General features: G+C 48.4%; 1 protein-coding gene across 2 annotated transcripts in view; it reads left to right on the top strand.

Annotated features, from left to right (window-relative positions):
• The window catches only part of LOC125454260 (carboxy-terminal domain RNA polymerase II polypeptide A small phosphatase 1-like), a 37,785-nt gene extending 19,523 nt beyond the window's left edge, over positions 1–18,262 (top strand). Inside the window, exons 3-7 of one of the 2 annotated variants that reach the window (XM_059647579.1) lie at positions 4,143–4,247; positions 7,887–8,006; positions 12,891–12,983; positions 15,660–15,845; positions 17,754–18,262. In XM_059647579.1, coding sequence (XP_059503562.1) covers positions 4,143–4,247; positions 7,887–8,006; positions 12,891–12,983; positions 15,660–15,845; positions 17,754–17,879 — 630 coding nt within the window. In that variant the 3' untranslated portion in view covers positions 17,880–18,262. The remainder of the gene's footprint in view (positions 1–4,142; positions 4,248–7,886; positions 8,007–12,890; positions 12,984–15,659; positions 15,846–17,753) is intronic. The other variant, XM_048534849.2, reaches the window with a different exon arrangement.
• The last annotated feature ends 389 nt before the right edge of the window (positions 18,263–18,651 follow it).

The raw sequence follows: 18,651 nt of genomic DNA, 5'->3' as shown, positions 1-18,651 counted from the left end.
CGAATGGCCTTACTTCCTCTCCGATGTCTTATGGTCTAAGCTAAGGAATTTAGATCATTCTCACATCCAGTGACCCCTTCGAGTGACTCCATTCCCAGTGAGTTGGAATCAGGAGATTGCTCTCTGTTTTAAATATGGCACCTCGTTTTTCCTGGCTGGATGGGATGTTGGACAGAATGAGGGCCTGGGAAAGAAGCCCCCTCTTGGTGGCTGTAATTACAAGGGTAGGGGTCAGAGTTGGCCTTCCTACATTGGCCTAGGCCAGTGTGTGAACCAAGGAGTTTTAGATGGCCCACAGTGATCGCAGTAACAAGCTTGTATTCCAAATCGACAGGGTTTTAAGTGTGTAAACAAGGGTAAACTGTTTTCAGGGGCACAATTAGGGGAAAAAAAATCACCAATAGAACCCACGGTTGGGAGGAGAAGTTTCTTCAGTTTGGGAGTTGTAGTGACCTGGGAGGGCAGAGGAAGCAGATTCACCAGTAACTCCCAAATGGGAGAACAGAATACATTTCTGACAAGAAACAAGTGACTGTAATGGTTTGGGACCATTTGGAGAGCGCTGTGACAAAGCATATGCCAGCATACTGGCTGAATGGCCTGTAGTATGGTAAATTCTTCCAAGCTTGAATTGCTGGTTCTAATTGATGTTGACCTTTCGGTCTAGGTTTGGGGCGTCGGCAACCAATTGGAAAGCTCCTGAGACCTTTTTAAACCAGGCAGAAGTAATCTTAAAACAGGTTAGGGCTAGGGGCTCACGGTAGAGGGCGTAGCTGGCAGGTTGACCTGAGCCTGGGTATAGTACTGGGCACTGCCTGGAGCCTGGGTCAGGAGGAGACTGTTTGAGAGTGGATCCCTTCTTGTTTGAATAGAGAGATCGAACAGGGTGAGGCAGAGGAGGAATTGTGTCCAAAAAGTGGTCATCCTGAAGGTTTAGGAAACTCGTGAGCATCGGAAATGTAACCCAGCTATCCAGGAGGAATCAGGCAGTAGTGTCAGAGTGTTTACCCATCGGTATACTCATGCTGTAGGTGGACCAGGCTGGGGAAATGCGAAGGCAACACGGGAACATAGAACTGTACTGCACAGGAACGGGCCTTCAGCCCACAGTGTTGTGCTGAACATGATGCCAAACTCCCCTTCTGCCTGTATCTAAAAGGCAGTGGGGAAGATTTACTCTACACTGATCCTACACAGCGTAGTACGATGGCTACAGTTATAAGTATGCCCATGCCCACCACACTGGCAGTGTTTGGCTCTCCAAGCTCAAAGACCATGACTCCAGTTCCTGATGGATGGGTGTTTCCCATCAGTGTGGCTATGGACAGTAACTTTATCAGTCCCTGAGCACAGGCCTTCCCACCTGTGTCACTCAGGCATGTACAGGCGTAATGGACTGGGGGAAAGGTGAACCACTAGAATTAATTATGGCAGATTCCTGCCATTCCTTCGTTCCAGCACCTCTCCCCTTTTCCTTTAGTCCTAGCTTCCAGTCTCATAATCACCCAAGGTCTGAGAGCTCGCGGCCCTCTGGGTAGCAACCTCACCCCTCCCCCTTGGAGAGAAGAGACACTCACACCTCGCCCGCCCCCACCTCCCACCCCAACTTCAGTCTGAAATGGCAAGACCTCTCCTGGGGATGTACCCAGGAGGAGGAAGGCTTGGGGGAGGGGAAGAGAGGTGGATAGATTGAGGAGTCTTGAATGTACCCCAGCATTTTTAAAATATTTGTTCGCGGGATGAGGGCATTGCAAACTAGGCCAGCATTTATTGCCCATCCCTAATTGCCCAGGGGGCAGTTAAGAGTCAACCACATTGCCGTGGGTCTGGAGTCACATGTAGGCCAGACCAGGTGAGGATAGCAGTTTCCTTCCCTAAAGGAAATTAGTGAACCAGATGGGTTTTTCCAACAGTAGAGAATGGATTCATGGTCATTAGACTCTTAATTTCAGATTTCTGTTTTTATGGAAATCAAATCCCACCATCTGCCATGGCAGGATTCAAAGCCGGGTTCCCAGATCATTACTCGAGTCTCTGGATTAATTAATAGCTGTCCGTTTAGACTGCTAGAGTTTGTTGGGTGAGTGTGTTGAGAATGGTGTGACATGGGCACAGTGTGGAAAGCGTGAATCTAACCCAAGGCAGCACAGCAGGGCAGAATGGCCTCCTCCCGCTCCTGGTCCGACAGACTATGGGTTAACATTGGAGAAACCTCATTCATTTATAGTGAGCTGCCTGAATCTGCTGGGTTGTGGTGGGGGGGAGGGGGGGGAATCCCACTGCTCCCACCCCTCCCACCCCCTCACTGACCCGTTCTCCTTGCCTCTGCCAGAAGGTGGCAGTGCTGATACATTGTCAATCAATATGGTACAGTTCCTAGTTCAAAAACAAAATAGCAAGGCAAACAGTATGTAAGGAATGTGGGGCCTGCTGAGGGCAATCTCGAGGGGCTGGTGCAGGGGAAGGGGGGGGGGGGAGCATCATCTGAAAGTAGCGATAATCAGAAAGCAGAGCAGGAAATGTTGAAACCTCCGCAAACTTTCCCCGTTAATCCCTCTAGTTGTTTTTATTTTAAAAGTGGTTGAATTGTACAAGCAGTGGCCTGTTTGTTTACACTGCGCCATTAGAAATATGTCCTTTTTGCAGATTATTTTTCAGTGTAGGAAGAACTGAGACTGTTCTGGCCGCTAAGCTTTACATTAGATACGGACCCATCGTGAATGAAAAGTCTAGAGGAGGTCCTTTTTGATTAATACCTTGACTGCTGCAGGAAGGAAAGGGCATCTCACAGGGAGATAGTTTTAGAACGGAGAGGCTCAATTACTTCACAATGACAAAAAAACTCCCACAAAGCTGGATAGAAGGTGTCCTGACAGGGCTCTTTAAGATCTGGCAGCATCTGTGAAGAGAGCGGGAGAGAGAGAGAGTGTTAAAATTCCGAGTTGGCTACAACTCATCTCTGGAATTGGTGGTTTGAAAGGGCAGCGATACAGATTTTTTTGACTTGTGAAAGACTGGAAACTTATCAGACGTCGATCTGAGAGCCTCTGCTAAATCCAACAGGGAGTCCAAGAGAAAATTGTTTACTCAGCTAGCAATGAAATTGTGGGACCTGCTTCCACAGGGAGCTGTGGAGGTGGGATGAATTTGAGAGGAAACTGGATAAACACGAGGGGGAGAGAAATAGAAGGACCCCTTGGAAAATCAGCATCAAATTTGGGCCATTCTCAGGTGTGAACGGTTTGCAGTCATGTGGTACATTTACTGCTGTAAGCCAATGCCAGGATCGTCAAGCAATTAACGCTGAGCCACATAATGAGGAGCTGGCCCAAAGTTTAAGTGAGGGGGTAGTTTTATTTTGTAAATGTGGCAGAAGAGGGAGAGAAGGAGAGGCTTAGGGGTCAGAATTCTAGAGGAGCAATTATAAGAACAAAAGGACAGGAATGGGCCTTCAGCCCCTCAAGCCTGTTCTCCATTCAATGAGTTCAAGGCTGATCTGTGGCCTAACTCCATCTACCTTCCTTTGGCCTGTATCCCTTAAAAACTTTACATAACACAAATGCATCTCCCTCTGATTTAAATCAAACAGCTGATCCAGCATCTACTGCCATTTGTGGAGGGGAGCTCCAAACCTCTCCCTCCTAACATCTCTCCTGACTGGTCTGACCCTGATTCTCAGGCTATGCACCTAGCTCTAGAGTCCCCAACCTGTGGAAATAGTTTATTTTTATCTACTTTGTCTTTTCCTGTTAATTGATCAGATCACCCCTTAACCTTCTGAATTCCAGAGAAACAAGTCCTCATTTGTATAACCACTCCTCGTAACCTACCTCTCATCCTTGTAAACCTGTAGGAAAACTGAGGGATGCTGGAAAATGGAAGGATCTTGGTGGGTGGTTGTGCTGGAGAGCGTTGGATGAGGAATGGTAGGTCTACAGGGGGATATTTCAACTTGCTCTCTTTCCTGACCTGAGGGGGACTGCTCTGGGTCTGCTGTCCCTGGTAGCGGGCTGGAATCTCCTTGTGTGCTGTGCGCCTGGCATGGTTTTGCTGTTGATTAGCTTACTGTATGGCATCCTTTAACATGAGCTTCAGCAGGGTGCGTGCCTATCTGTTCTTGTCTCTTCTTCTAATGCGTACAGACTCCCGTCAACCACCACCTTCTGCCAGAAGTGAAGGTTCAGGACAGTGGGAAGAAATGTGTTGTGATCGACCTCGATGAGACTTTAGTTCACAGTTCGTTTAAGGTGTGTTAATGTTTTACTTTCTCCCCATTTTGTCATTTGTTTGTTTTGTTTCCGCTGTCCACTCCTTCCTCCCCAGTACATTGGCACCTTGTTACAGGTTGGGATCTGGTACATGGTGAGTGTAGGATGGCCTCCCAATAACACATGTCTGGAGCAACGGATCCCAGTCTCCCTCCCTATGGGATATTCTCTATTCTCATTTCTACTTTGCCCATTCCTAAGTGCCCTTGAACTGAATGGAATGACCCAGCATGACAGAGTCTGGTTGAGAGCTGACCATGTGGCTTGTTGCCAGATGGGTAAGGATGATAGCATACCTTCTCCAAATGAGTACTGGTGAGTTTTTATTTAAATCAACAGTCTGTTTGCTTTTTAATGTGGATCGTTGGATTTAAATTTTACCAGCAGCTGCGGGGTTTGAGCCCACGTCCCTTGACCATTAGCCTGGGCCTGTGGACTCCTAGCCCAGTGACATTGCCGCTGCTTTATCATCATCGTGCCTTGGGCCATGTCTGAGTGAGTTGGGTTTGACCACTTATGGGAATTGCTGGGGGGGGGGGAGGCATGGCCTAGTGGCATAATCACTGCCCTGTTAATCCAGGGACCCAGATGATAATGCCTGGGGACCTGGGTTCGAATCCTATTGCAGCAGATGGCGGCACTTGAATTCCATTAGATTCTTAATTCCAGATATTATATGGAGACTGTGAATCCATTGCTGATTGTTGGGAAAAACCCACCTGATTCACTAAAGCCCTTTAGGGAAGGAAACTGCCATCCTCACTCAGTCTGGCCTCCATGTGACTCCAGACCCACAGCAATGTGGCTGACTCTCAACTGCCCTCTGGGCAATTAGGGATGGGCACTGAATGCTGCCTGAGCCAGTGATGCCCTCACCCCGCGAATGAATAAATTTTAAAAGAAACCCCTGTGGTCAGTCAGGGTCCTAACAATTTCCGTGCGCAGCTGGGTCTCGGAAAGCTTCAGGGTTCTTGGTCACTGGTTCGCTCCAGGGTGGGCGACCCTGTGATGGTGATCCCATCCTACCCTACAAGCTAAGAATTGGGAGGCCATGATAAAATATTAGTTATTCTACCCCAGTTCCCATTCTTTCCTGCTTGTTGGTGAGGTGGAGGGGTGGGGGAGGGTGGAGGGGGGGGGATTGCGGAGTTGAATGACTCTTATTTTATCACCATCTTAGTTCAAGTGGGGCAGCAGTAACCCCTCCAGTTTGGCGTCTTTTGCCCATCTCCTGATTCCCATCATACTACCATTAGCAGCGCGCCTTCAGCTTCCCGATCCCAGGCTCTGGAATTCCTTCTCCAAAAACCCCTCTCCCACTCCTTGTTAAGGGGAGAGCCAGTGTAACTCAGTGGGGGGGTCAGGGCTTGCAAATGTGTACTTACGCTGCTGAGTGGGGTCGGGGGTGGGCGGGGGGGGGGGGGGGGTCCTCCGTCCTGAATATGGGGGCATCATTTGCTTCTTCCATGCCCCAATACATGGGCTGCAGGGTCCCTGGAATGCTGTGAATATGGAATTCCCACTACTTCGAGGAGGTTTAGTCTCATTCAACACCACCCCTACCCTCCCCCCCCCCCCCCCCCCACCCCCCAACAAACTAATCGAATGGCTTCCATCATTTTTTTATAAACAGGCTGCTGAAGTAAAGGACACCTGCATGTCTGTTTATCCTCAGTTTTACTCAATGTATCATCGAGGAAATCAATTTACGATTGCTGGAGTGGACTTTTCAGGCCAATCCTCACTACACCCCCTTCCCCAAAACCAAACAAATGAATTTGCATTTCCATAACACCTTTTTAGATGCTCAGGCTGACATAAAGACTTTACTTCATAGTGCTTTGTTTGGCAATAATCATTTCTTTTTCGAAAACTCAGCACATTCAATCTGGATCCACGGCAACCAAAGCTCCTTCCCTTTGGATGTAATTTATTGACCACTCAATCCTTCAGCTCCTTTTGCAACCAACATTAATTATAATGTTTTAAAATTTAACCTATTTTTCTAATCAACCTGTTCAGAGATGAAATTACACACCTCTGGAGCCAGTGGGATTTGAACCTGGGGCTTTCGGTCCAGGGGTAGGGACACTATCGCTGCGCCACAAGAGGGTCCGCAGAGGTGTGTAATACCTGTGTGTAATTAACTGGTAACCAAGTATGGAGCTGGATGAACACAGTAGGCCGAGTAGCATCTTAGGAGCACAAAAGCTGATGTTTCAGGCCTAGACCCTTCTTCACCCATTTCGGATGAAGGGTCTAGGCCCGAAATGTCAGCTTTCCTGCTCCTGAGATGCTGCTTGGCCTGCTGTGTTCGTCCAGCTTCACACTTTCTCACCTCAGATTCCCCAGCATCTGCAGTTCCCGTTTTCTCTGATTGTAATTAACTGGTACCATCTGTCTCTTTTTAAGTAATTATGGACATTATTGAGCTTCAGATCGTAATTGACCAGACAGTAATGTTCTAGCCACAAGCTTCCTCAAGTCTCAAAGTAATAAAGACCAGGTCATCTGTTCATTTCCTGATGTTGGTTGGAAGATAAATATTGGTCGGATCACTAGGGAGAAATGCCCTGCTCTTGGAATAATGATCAGGCCGAATGATGTACATTGAATAAGATTTAGTTGGGGCTTGTTTTAGCTTGTTATCTGAGATTTGACATCCCTGGAAGTGCAACCCTCCCTCAGTATAACCCTAGGAGTAGCAGCCTGTATCACTTGGCTTGTGGGACTCTGAGGAGGGGCTTGAGATGGCAGAGCTACACAGTGCAGAGAGATCTGGGTGACCTGGGACGTGAATCTCTCAAAGTTACTCTGCAGATCCAGCAAGTGATTAGGAAGGCAAATGGAAAATAGAAATAGGGAAGTTTTACCCCAGCTGCGCAGGGCCTTCTGTAGGTCAGTTCTGGAGTACTATGTGTAGTTTGACCTTTAATCTGAAAAAGATACAACTGCATTATGAGCAGAGGAAGGAAGAGTCAGCTGACTCATTCAGGGCTTATCTTATGAAGGAAGGTTTGAAGGGGTTAGATCCATTGGAGTTTTGAAGAATGAAAGGTGATCTTATTGAAATATGTTAGATCCTAAGGGGGCTTGACCGAGTCTGGCATGGGAAAGTATTTCTTATTTGTGTGAGAGACTAGAGGTAGGAGCATCACTTAAGAAGGATGTCCTCCACTTTCAGACAGAAATGAGGACAATTCTCGGGAATGCAGAATTCCCTTCCCTACTGGAAAGTGGAGGCTGTGTTGATTTAAATCAAAGCTCTGTTTGCTGGATATCTGATACAGAAAGGAGTGGTGAGTCAGGGCTGTGTCGACACGGGAGTTGAGATCACAATCACAATTTGTTGAATAGGCTAGTGGAGAAGTCCAAAGTCCAATAAGTTTCTGAGTCAGGCAGGTGCGTGACCAATGGCGATTCAGACTGAAGGGTCTGTTTCTGTGCTGTAGACTCCATGATTGAGCCGTGGCATACGGGGGCAGAGGGCTGATGATTTGGAGTAGTGAGGGACAGCCTGCTGTAAGGTAATGTGGGTGGGGGGGAGGGGAGGGGGGTAATGGTTGAACACAGCTTCCTGATTCAATGCTGCCTTCCACCCCCCCTCCCTCCCAACAGCCAGTCAGCAACGCAGACTTCATCATCCCCGTGGAGATCGATGGCAACGTACATCAGGTGAGAGTCTGTGACGTTACGGGATGGGAGAAACGGCAAGATGGGCTCTCGCTCCTGGCGCAGGTGGGCAGCTGGACTGGTGACAGGAGTGTGATGGTCACAGAGATTGATATCGTCAGCCTGAGCCTGGGCAGTGTGATGGACGTTGGTTTCAAATCCTGCCACAGGAACGACCGTGTAACACTCAAATTGTCATTAAAGAAACTGTTTATTAATATCCCACTGCACAGGACCCCATGGTACCCGGTCCCAGTGGATCTAGCCCCTTCCCCACTGTACCTGATCCCAGTGGACCTAACCATTGCCCATGTGCATGATGCCAATGGATCAAATTCCTTCAGTTTCACTGCTGATGTACCCACTGTCCTTGACCCCTCACTACCATCCCATGGCCCACTCTGGTAAGCCTGCTCTGGACAGTCTTCGATGCTGCTTCAAATATGGGACGAAAACTGCAGACTCTCTCTGAGGTGTGGTCTCCTGGAAGCCTGCGTACGATTGGTGTAATATTCCTTTATTCATCTTCTCCAATGCCTTTACAGTAAAGGCCATCATCGTAGAACATATTCTCTTGTTTAGTTCACATTGCTCGCTGGTTTCTTGAGTTCCTTACACAAGTGCAGTCAAGTGAATATCAGTATTTACAAATTTCTCACCATTATCAAAAAAATTCTGCTTGTTTAAGTTCGTACTACCAAAGCGATAAACCTCTTCCCCCCCCCACAGATTGTAGTTCATTCTTTGAGTTTTTGGCAACTTGATTAACCTGACTGTATATGATATCTCTCTCTGCAGCCTCTTTGTGTTCTCACTGGCTGGGTGTGTATTATCAGCAAACTGGGATATATTAGTCTCTGTCTCTTTTGTCCAAATCCTGTCAAATGATGAACAGGTGAGGTCCCAGCACAGAACCTTGTGCGTTTCATTGGTCACAACCTGAATTGAAAATACCTGTTTTATCCCATTCTGTTTTTGATCTGTTAACCATGCCAATATATTTCTCCAATCCCCTGTCTTTTCTAATAATAATTTACAGGGCATCAAATTGAATGCCTTTTGTAAATCCAAGTATATTATATCAACTGGACCATCTCTCACCTGTTTGACCATCAGCATCAGGAAGATACATGTTACAGTCTTGTTGCCATGTCACTATCTATCAGCATTAACAATGAGATGGTGGAGGTTATTGATAGTTTTACGCATATAAACTCCATGATCACTAATATTCTGCTGGATCCTGAAACTAACTCGAGCACTACGAAAGCTGCAGCTGGTAAGTCCAAGATGAGCAAGAGAGTGTGGGATCGCAGCAAACTGACTACAAGTCAGTACAAGTGAGATCACCAGACTACAAGTTTACCAAGCCTCTGTGTTTTCAGCTCACTCCTCCATGGTGATGAGATCTAGAAAACAAATTCTAGGCAGGGGTGAAGCTGAAAAGCTTCTATGTTTACTATCCCTGATGTTTCCTCAGTATCACTTGGCAGGACGAGGTCACCAACTCGGAGGCCCTGGACTGTGCTAATTCCACCACATACACTCATTGCTCTACCAGCAAAGTCTGAGCTGGCTCAGGCATGGTCATGGATGGACAATGGTCATCTATCTGTAGACTGTCTGACCAGAGAATTGCCCACTGGCCAGTGAGTCATGCAGAGGAGGTATGACAGTGTACACTGAGACTGAAGGAGATAGCCAGTGATCGCTGTCACATTGAGAGCTGTTTCATCTTTTCATTAGATTTGCCAATCATGATTTTCCTTTTGTGCAAAAGACCAAGTCTGATTGCACCAAAATTTTCTCTGCTCACTGTTTAAGCAGTACCTTAGGAGTAGATTCCAGCATTTTCCCAATGATTGGACATCAAGCTAACATTCTGTCCTCTTCTCAAAGAGCTGTTGCATTTTATTTCCATTTGCCAACTTCCAATCTGCTGGAACAGTTTGAGAAGCGAGGGAATTGAATATTGAGTGCATCCTGCCCCTAACATAGGGAGTTCCTTGAAGCAAGGTCAGTTCTTTCTGCAAACAGCAGGAGAAAGTGACGAAAGTGGCAAGAGGTAGTTGGGGGATTTCGGTGCAAAGTAGAGCGAAGGGCAAAGGCGGAGGGACAATCATAGAATCACAGAGTGTGGAAGAGACCCTTCAGCCTGTCAGTTCTGTACTACTGAAAATATAGCCCACGCTATCACTGCCTTCACTCATCCCACTTGCCTGCACTAGGCCCATAATGTTGAATGTTATGACATTTCAAATGTTCATCCAAATACCTTTTTAAAAGTTGAGGTTTCGGGTCTTAATTCCCCTGCCAGGTAGTGTTTTCCAGACCCCCGACTACCCTCTCGGTGAAAGTGTTTTTCCTCGAATCCCTTCTGAACCTTCTGCCTTTCATTTACAATGATGTCCCCTTGTTATTGATCCTTTGACTAAGGGAACAGCTGCTTTCTATACCCGTTGCCCATGCCCCTCATAATCTTTAACACCTCGATTGGGTCACCCCTCAACCTTCTCTGCTCTGAAGAAAACAACACAAGCTTATCCAGTGACTCCTCATCGCCGAAACGCCCCATCCCGGGCAACATCCTGGTGAGCGAGAAGTGGCACATTGGCGGCCTGGTGGTCACATTGGTCATGGTGTTGCCAACAGTGATTGATTGAAAGGACTCTTGGAGCTTTCATCACATGACTTATGCTCCTCATACTACCTATTCATCATCCACCCACCCACCCTGATAACGCACTGCCTCCCTACACTAACTGGAAAGCAATAAAACTGGGTTAGCTAACAGTCAGGATAACAAAGTGTGGACCTGGATGAACACGGCAGGCCAAGCAGCATCTCAGGAGCACAAAAGCTGACATTTTGGGCCTAGGTGAAGGGTCTAGGCCCGAAACGTCAGCTTTTGTGCTCCTGAGATGCTGCTTGGCCTGCCGTGTTCATCCAGCTCCACACTTTGTTATCTTGGATTCTCCAGCATCTGCAGTTCCCATTATCACTCATAGCTAACAGTCGGTGCTTCTTCAAAATGAGAATCCTATTGAACTCGAAACATTAACTTGTCTCTTTCTCTCCACAGATCCTCCCAGACCTGCTGAGTCTTTCCAACATTCTCTTCTGTTTATTTCAGATTTTCAGCATTCACACTCTACTGCTTTTAGAGATAACGAGGTGTAGAGCTGGATGAACACAGCAGGCCAAGCAGCATCAGAGGAGCAGGAAAGCTGACGTTTCGGGCCTAGACCCTTCTTTTTTCTGAAGAAGGATCAAGGCGCGAAACGTCAGCATTCCTGCTCCTCTGATTCTGCTTGGCCTGCTGTGTTCATCCAGCTCCACACCTCGTTATCTCAGATTCGCCAGCATCAGCAGTTCCCACTATCACTGAATCTATTGCTTTTAGATGTTTCTTTTCTGAGTTCAATTTTTTTTTGTGCATACCTGGTAAAGAGAAGCATTTAAAGAGGATTAATGCCACTGACCCCATGACTTTTTCTCCAGGGCTGCACACAGCAGGAGTGTTCACGTGGTTGATTTTGATTTCTTGAAGACTCTGGGCCATTCCTGGAAGGTCTGGGTGTGACTGGCCAGACCCCTCTTTCTGAGGTTGATAAGCTCACTTACCTGGACAGCTGGCTTGCAGTGCTGAGTGAGGCCCAAAGAGTGGCTGAGGTTCCCGTGAAGGGACTCTCCTCCTCAACCTCTCCCTCTCACCTGAAGCACGGTGACCCTCTGGTTAAACCGTCACCAGTGGATTCTCTGTAATGAGAAAGCAGCCTATGGTTGAGAAGGACTATCGCAGCTTTACCATTCAGGTTACCCCCGCAGCCATCTGTTTTATATCTCGGAATATCGACCTGGCTGATCCCAGGGATTGGTCAGCACTCAACCCCAGCATTTCTTTCTCCTGCATCTAATATTCATCGCCGAGTTCCTCAACCATAATCGCCCCTCAATTACTCACCTATTGTGACAGGTTTTTGCACGTTCTGGTAAAACAGACTTTTTTTAAAATTTTACTGAGGTCTGTGTTACAAAATCAGTTGGGGCCCTGGAGATAGGGGGCTGGCGAGGCGGTGGGAGTAAGGAAAATACAGTGCTTTGCAGCAATGAAAGGCTCTAGATCTCTCACCATTGTGTCAACACTTCTGATAACCCTGCTCACGGGGAGAGTCAAACTTACAGGCTGCTACTCCGTGAGGAATTCCGAAATGTAGGTGTTTGATTCCAGTGAGTCTCCCTCAGGGGAGCTGGACTCTGACTAGGAGCAATGGCAGAACCTGATCTTCAACTGAACAAAACTCATCACAGGCTGGAGATCTGCTGAAAGCTGTGGCTCGATTCAAGTAATCCAGGATAGGCTGTCAGTCAGGTTCTGGCCTGTCCTTGACTACTTGGCTCAGGACCCAGCTACTACTTCGTACTCCGATCTGCCCGTCGCCTTCCTGCTGTCCCTGAGGGCTGTGAGACAGTTTCCACTGTTAATGTGTCATTGCTGTGACTTTTGAAGGGGCATTAACAAAGACCTAGACTCTCACCCAGAACAGTGTTCTTGACTGAAACCCCCATCCCCCCCCATTCATCAGTGACACACTAAATGCTAGATCCATCAGGATCTTTCATTAGAATATTCCTTCTCCCACCCCTTTTTATCCTCGTCCACTCTCCTTTCTCCTTTGCTCATCCTCCTTTTCCTTTTCTTGCACCTTTCTTCTCTTCTGTGCTCTCAACCCTCTTTGCTCTCTTTTCTGTCTATCCCCCCCTCTTTCTTACCTCTTTCGCCAACCCCCGCCCCATAAAATATCACCCCCTTCCATCTCTTCCTAATGCTTTGTTACCGAGCCGTGTATGGTGCAGTCTGAGAGAAGCCATTCAGCCCATCGTGGCTGCGCAGTATGTATTGTTCACTCTAGGCTGCCTCTGGCTCACCAGCGCCATCTTGTGTTTCAGGTGTATGTTTTGAAGAGGCCCCACGTGGATGAGTTTTTGAGGAGAATGGGTGAGCTCTTTGAGTGTGTGCTGTTCACAGCAAGCCTCTCCAAGGTGAGTCCTGCTCCCCACCCCATCACTCTGTGACTGTGAACTTCCCCCATGCTGCCCATGTCCCTCTGGGTGCAAGGTCCCATTTTTCAAAATTGGGTGGTTTTCTGGGATAAGGCAGGGTGGAAAGTGATCTTTTCGTTTCGTGTAAGCCCTTTGAGGCAATGACCTTGTGTGAAGAGTGCTCCCCTCAGCACCAGGTGCTTCAGGAGAGTTAGTCAAATGAAATTTATTGATACATGAGATTTCAGCCGACTGCAAGTTTGGTCAAAGAAGTTGGTTTTATGATAAATGTTGAAGCTGGATGTACAGAGGGATCTTGGAGTTCAAGCCCATAGCTCCCTGAAAATGGCCACGCAAGTAAATACGGTGGTAGGGGGACGAACAGTATGCTTCTCTGTATTGGTCAGGGATTTGCGTACAAGGATCAGGATGCCATGTTGCAGCTTTATTAGACTTCAGTTACACCACCCAGAGTATTGGTCGCCACATTACAGGAAGGATGTGGAGAGGATGCTGAAGAGGTTTACCAGGATGCTGCCTGTTTTAGAGGGTATGAGCTATAAGGAGAGGCTAGAAAAACTCAGGCTGTTTCATCTGGAGCAGCAGAGGCTGAGGGGAGAATTAATAGGAGAATTGAGATGTAGAGATAGGGTTGACGGTCAGAATCTTTCTCCCAGGGCTGACCTGTATCAAACTAGGAGGGAAGTACATCTAACGTGAGACAGGGGAATGGACATGCGAGGGGCAAGTTTTTTACACCGAGAATGGAACACGCTGCCCAGGGTGGTGGAGGCAGATACAATAGTCACATTTCAGGGCCTTTTAGATAAGGACGGGAATAAGCAAAGAATGGAGGGATATGGACTAAGGGCAGGCAGAAGGGATTAGTTTCATTTGATCTCATGTTCGGCACAACATCGTGGGTCGAAGATCCCATTCCTGTGCTGTACTGTTCTGTGTTCTATGAGGAGAGGGGAACAGGAAGGCACAGTTAGAGAGGACGTACCCAAGAAATTTGGAGATATACGTGTGATGGTGTAGGGATGGAAATCTGAAGGTGGGTAAGAGACCCGAATCGGACGAGTGCAGCAACTCCAGCAGACTGCTTTTTGTAATTAAACTGTTTAGAGATTCTATGACGTGCACACTCTCGGGCAGTTTGGACCTGAACCTGGGCCTGCTGTCTCAGAGATAGGGATGCTAGCACTGCAGCACAAGGGCCCTCCTAAAGAAGGTTGGACCTGACTTTGAGGGATTACAACAATGGTTTGATAGGTGAATTCTGGGGTGAGAGGAGAGACCTAACTGTTCCCAGAGGTAGATTCGTTGCAAGATATGAAATTTTTAACCGACCTTGACCAGGTCAGAATTGATCCCAGGCCTTCACAGTCACCATTAACAAAGGTTAGCTGTATGAGCTGTTTGAGCTGCTCTGGTGTGGTTCGAACCCATGCCTCCAAGGCATTCGGGATCTGTTCTACCCCTACACCAGTATCTACCTCTGGAGGAAGTCGTAATGAAAGAGATGAGAGCCTGTAGGGGGCCTAAAAGCATAGGCGAACATTTGGGGCGGCACGGTGGCTCAGTGGTTAGCACTGCAACCTCACAGCGCCAGGAGCCGGGTTCTATTCCAGCCTCGGAAAACTGTCTGTGCAGAGTTTGCACATTCTCCCCGTGTCTGCGTGGGTTTCCTCCGGGTGCTCCGGTTTCCTCCCACAGTCCAAAGATGTGCAGGCTGGGTGGGTTGGCCATGCTCAATTGCCCATAGTGCTCAGGGGTGTGTGGGTTATAGGGGGATGGGTCTGGGTGGGATGCTTCAAGGGGCGGTGTGGACATGTTGGGCTGAAGGGCCAGCTTCCACACTGTAGGGAATCTAATTTAATCTAATTACCAATTGCTGTGTGGGTTAGGTATTTGGGATTCAGGTGCATTAATCTTTAAAATGTCAAGAATAGGTGCAAAAAGTAATCGAGAGCTAATGAAATGCCAGCCTTTGTACCTGGAAGACTATAATACAAGGATGCAGAAGTTATACAAAGCCCTGGTTAGATCTCACTTGAAGTACTTTAGGATATATCAGCCTTGGACTACAAGAATGAATCCTGGACTTCAGCTGTAGGAAGAGATTGAACAAGTGAGGCCTGTTTTGAATTTAGAAGGTTAAGGGGTGATCTGGTCAAAGTCTCGAGGGATTTCCAGGAAAAGACAGGGCAGGTAAAGAGAAAATATTTCCACAGGTTGGGGATCCTAGAACTAGGGACATAGCCTGAGAGTGAGGGTCAGACCGTTCAGGAGGGATGTTGGGAAGCACTTCTACACACAGAGGGAGGGAGAGGTTTGGAGCTTCCCTCCACAAATGGCAGTGGATGCTGGATCAGATGTTAGTTTTAAATCTGGGATCGATAATTTTTTTGTTAAACGACAGGATTCAGGGGGACGGGCCAAAGGCAGGTCGATGGAGTCAGGCCACACTGAAGCTCACTGAATGGTGGAAAAGGCTGAAGGGGTTGAGTGGCCCACTCCTGTTTCCCATGTTAGTGAGCACAGGAACCAAGGAGAGAATTAGACACCTGTTAAGATAAGGGTGGGCGAGTTTGGGGCTGGGGAATGGTTCCTTCAGGAACTCAACGGGAGCATTGGCCTTAACATGACCCTGGTTTCTGTTGCTTGTTGCAGTATGCAGATCCTGTTGCCGACCTGCTGGACAAGTGGGGAGCGTTCAGGGCCCGACTCTTCCGCGAATCCTGTGTCTTCCATCAAGGAAATTATGTCAAGGACCTGAGCCGGTTAGGGCGGGACTTAAACAATCTGGTCATCGTCGATAACTCTCCGGCTTCCTACGTCTTCCACCCTAACAATGCTGTAGGTAGCCTACCCCCGTGGGTCCAATGTCTCGAGCCGTGTCTTTGGCCCTGGTGCAGGGCAGCGCTGAGGGGAAAGCTCTCCACAAACAAACACCCGCATTTCTATAGCACCCTTTGAGACACTGGGCTGCCTCGTCGTATTATTGCTGCACTGTTAATCCAGGCCCAGCGAGTTCAAAACCCGCCACAGCAGATGGTGGAATTTGAAATCCGCAAGATTCTGGAATTAAAAATCTAATGATTACCATGAATACATTGTCAGGGAAATCCCATGTGGCTGTCCAGTACCCTTCAGGGAAGGAAATCTGCCATCCTTACCCGGTCTGGTCTATATGTGACTCCAGTCCCACAGCCAATGTGGCTGACTCTGGGCAATTAAAGAGGCTGCCTGGCCACTGACACCTTTATCCTGTGAATGAATTTAAAATCAAACCTTCCCGAAGAAACCTGAATCGGTGGAATTCCCTACCCCCCCCCCCCCCCCCCCCCCAAAAGAGCGTGGTGAATGCTGGGGCATTGAGCAGATTTGAGGAGGAGATAGAGTTTAAAGGGTTCTGGGGAGTTCAGTAGGAAAGTGGAGTTGAGGCAGAGGTGAGCTGAGCCATGATTGTATCAAATGGCAGAGCAGGCTCGAGGGGCTGAATGGCCTCCTTCCTGCCCTCAGGTCTAGTGTTGCATGGCCAACAAAATGCTGTCAGGCTGGAATAAGGTGCGAGCTGTGACACAGAATCCCAAAGGCAGCTGTGTGCACAGTAAAACCCCATATGCAGCGATCAGCTGCTTCCAGCCTGGGTGTGATGTTGGTCTAACGTGAGATGAGATGATTTTGCTGGTCCTGGGGTCTAGGCTCAGGAGGCCAAGTCTACAAGAGCCATCAGACCTTTCAGGAATGAACTGAGGGAACCCTTTCTCACAAAGTACGGTGAAAAATTGGAATGCCAGATCAAATATTAATGTTAAACCTGATTTGAATGTTAAGGAAATGTTACGGGGGAGGAAAAAAGGGAAATGAAATCTCTTGTAGATTGACCATGCCTCGGTCGAATGGTGGAACACGGCCCTGAGGCTAAATGAGAGATAGTAGGAACTGCTGACGATGGAGTCAGAGATAACACAGTGTGGAACTGGAGGAATGCAGCAGGCCAGGCAGCATCAGAGGAGCAGGAAAGCTGACGTTTTGGGTTGGGACGCTTCTTCAGAAAATGGGGCTATTGGGTTTGGTCCAGTCCTTATCCTGGTGCTGGTCTAGGTAGCTTGCTGTGGCCCTGTGGCACTGGTGTAGCTTGGACACTCGGAAACAAAACCACTGAAACTGAGAAGTTGCTGTAGGAATTGAATTGTTCCTGAGGTTTTGTTAAATGTGGTGGGTAGGGGATAACTTCTTCAGAATGAGGACCTTAGTACCGCCTGTGAAAATTGTTTAATCTGTCACTTTGACGATGCCACAGCTGAACCACAAGTTGACCCCAGTGGGGCAGAGCAAGCAGGGAGCGAAGTGCATACTGTAGCCAGCACACCCACAAGGGGACTGAATGGCCTCTGACAGACCACAGTCTTATAATTTGATAACAAAGCAATGGACAAAGAAGGGAACGAGGGGGTGAGGGATGCAGGAAGAGAATGAACTGGAAAGGAAGCAAGGGCGATACAAAAACATTTTCACCCAGCGAATAGTCGGGGTCTGGAATACACTGCCCTGGAAATGTGGGAGAGTCAGCTTCAACTGAAGCATTCAAGAGGGGCACTGGATAGTTATTTTAGATTGTAAATCTCTCCACGTAAAAGAGGAAAGGGCTGTAGACTGGGGTGAGTGAATGGGGCCAGTGTTAAATCAACGGGCCGAATGGTCGCCTCCTGCAGGGTTCGGAGTGAGGTGGAGTTTCTGACGGAGTGTTTTTTCCTGCAGGTGCCCATTGCCTCGTGGTTTGATGATATGTCTGACACTGAATTGCTGGACCTCATCCCTTTCTTCGAGAGACTGTCGAAGGAAGAGGATGTTTTCAAGTTGCTGCAGGAGCACCAGTCGAGGTAGCACTGAGAGACGCCCTGAATGGACCGTGTCCTGGAGTTGGACAAATCTCGATCTTCCTGCTCCTTCACCAACACACTCCCTCCCCACCCCACCCACGCTGAGGAGGGGCTGGGGAGCAACTCCACTCTGGGTGAAGCCATGCCTCCTCTCACCCTGCGTGCCTTTTCTTCGTGGAGAGGGAGAGCAGTGAACAATGAGGGCTGTTCACCTTACTGCAGTGCTGGGGGGGGAGGGGTGTGCAAGTGACATGCACGCACAGACAGTCTCTCTTTTTCTCTCTCTCTCTTCGCTCTTTCTCTCTCTCTCTCTCACGGTCTCTCTCTCTCTCTCACGCTCTCTCTCTCTCTCTCTCTCACGCTCTCTCTCTCTCTCTCACGCTCTCTCTCTCTCACGCGCGCTCTCTCTCTCTCTCTCACGCTCTCTCTCTCACGCTCTCTCTCACGCTCTCTCTCTCACGCTCTCTCTCTCTCACGCTCTCTCTCTCTCTCGCGCTCTCTCTCTCTCGCGCTCTCTCTCTCTCGCGCTCTCTCTCTCACGCGCTCTCTCTCTCTCACGCGCTCTCTCTCTCTCACGCGCTCTCTCTCTCTCACGCGCTCTCTCTCTCTCACGCGCTCTCTCTCTCTCGCGCGCTCTCTCTCTCGCGCTCTCTCTCTCTCTCGCTCTCTCTCTCGCGCTCTCTCTCTCTCTCGCTCTCTCTCTCTCTCGCTCTCTCTCTCGCGCTCTCTCTCTCTCACGCTCGCTCTCTCTCTCTCACGCGCTCTCTCTCTCTCTC

Source organism: Stegostoma tigrinum, chromosome 7 (genome assembly GCF_030684315.1).
Source record: "Stegostoma tigrinum isolate sSteTig4 chromosome 7, sSteTig4.hap1, whole genome shotgun sequence".
Taxonomy (NCBI): domain Eukaryota; kingdom Metazoa; phylum Chordata; class Chondrichthyes; order Orectolobiformes; family Stegostomatidae; genus Stegostoma; species Stegostoma tigrinum.
This window is presented reverse-complemented; position numbering and strand designations above follow the sequence as displayed.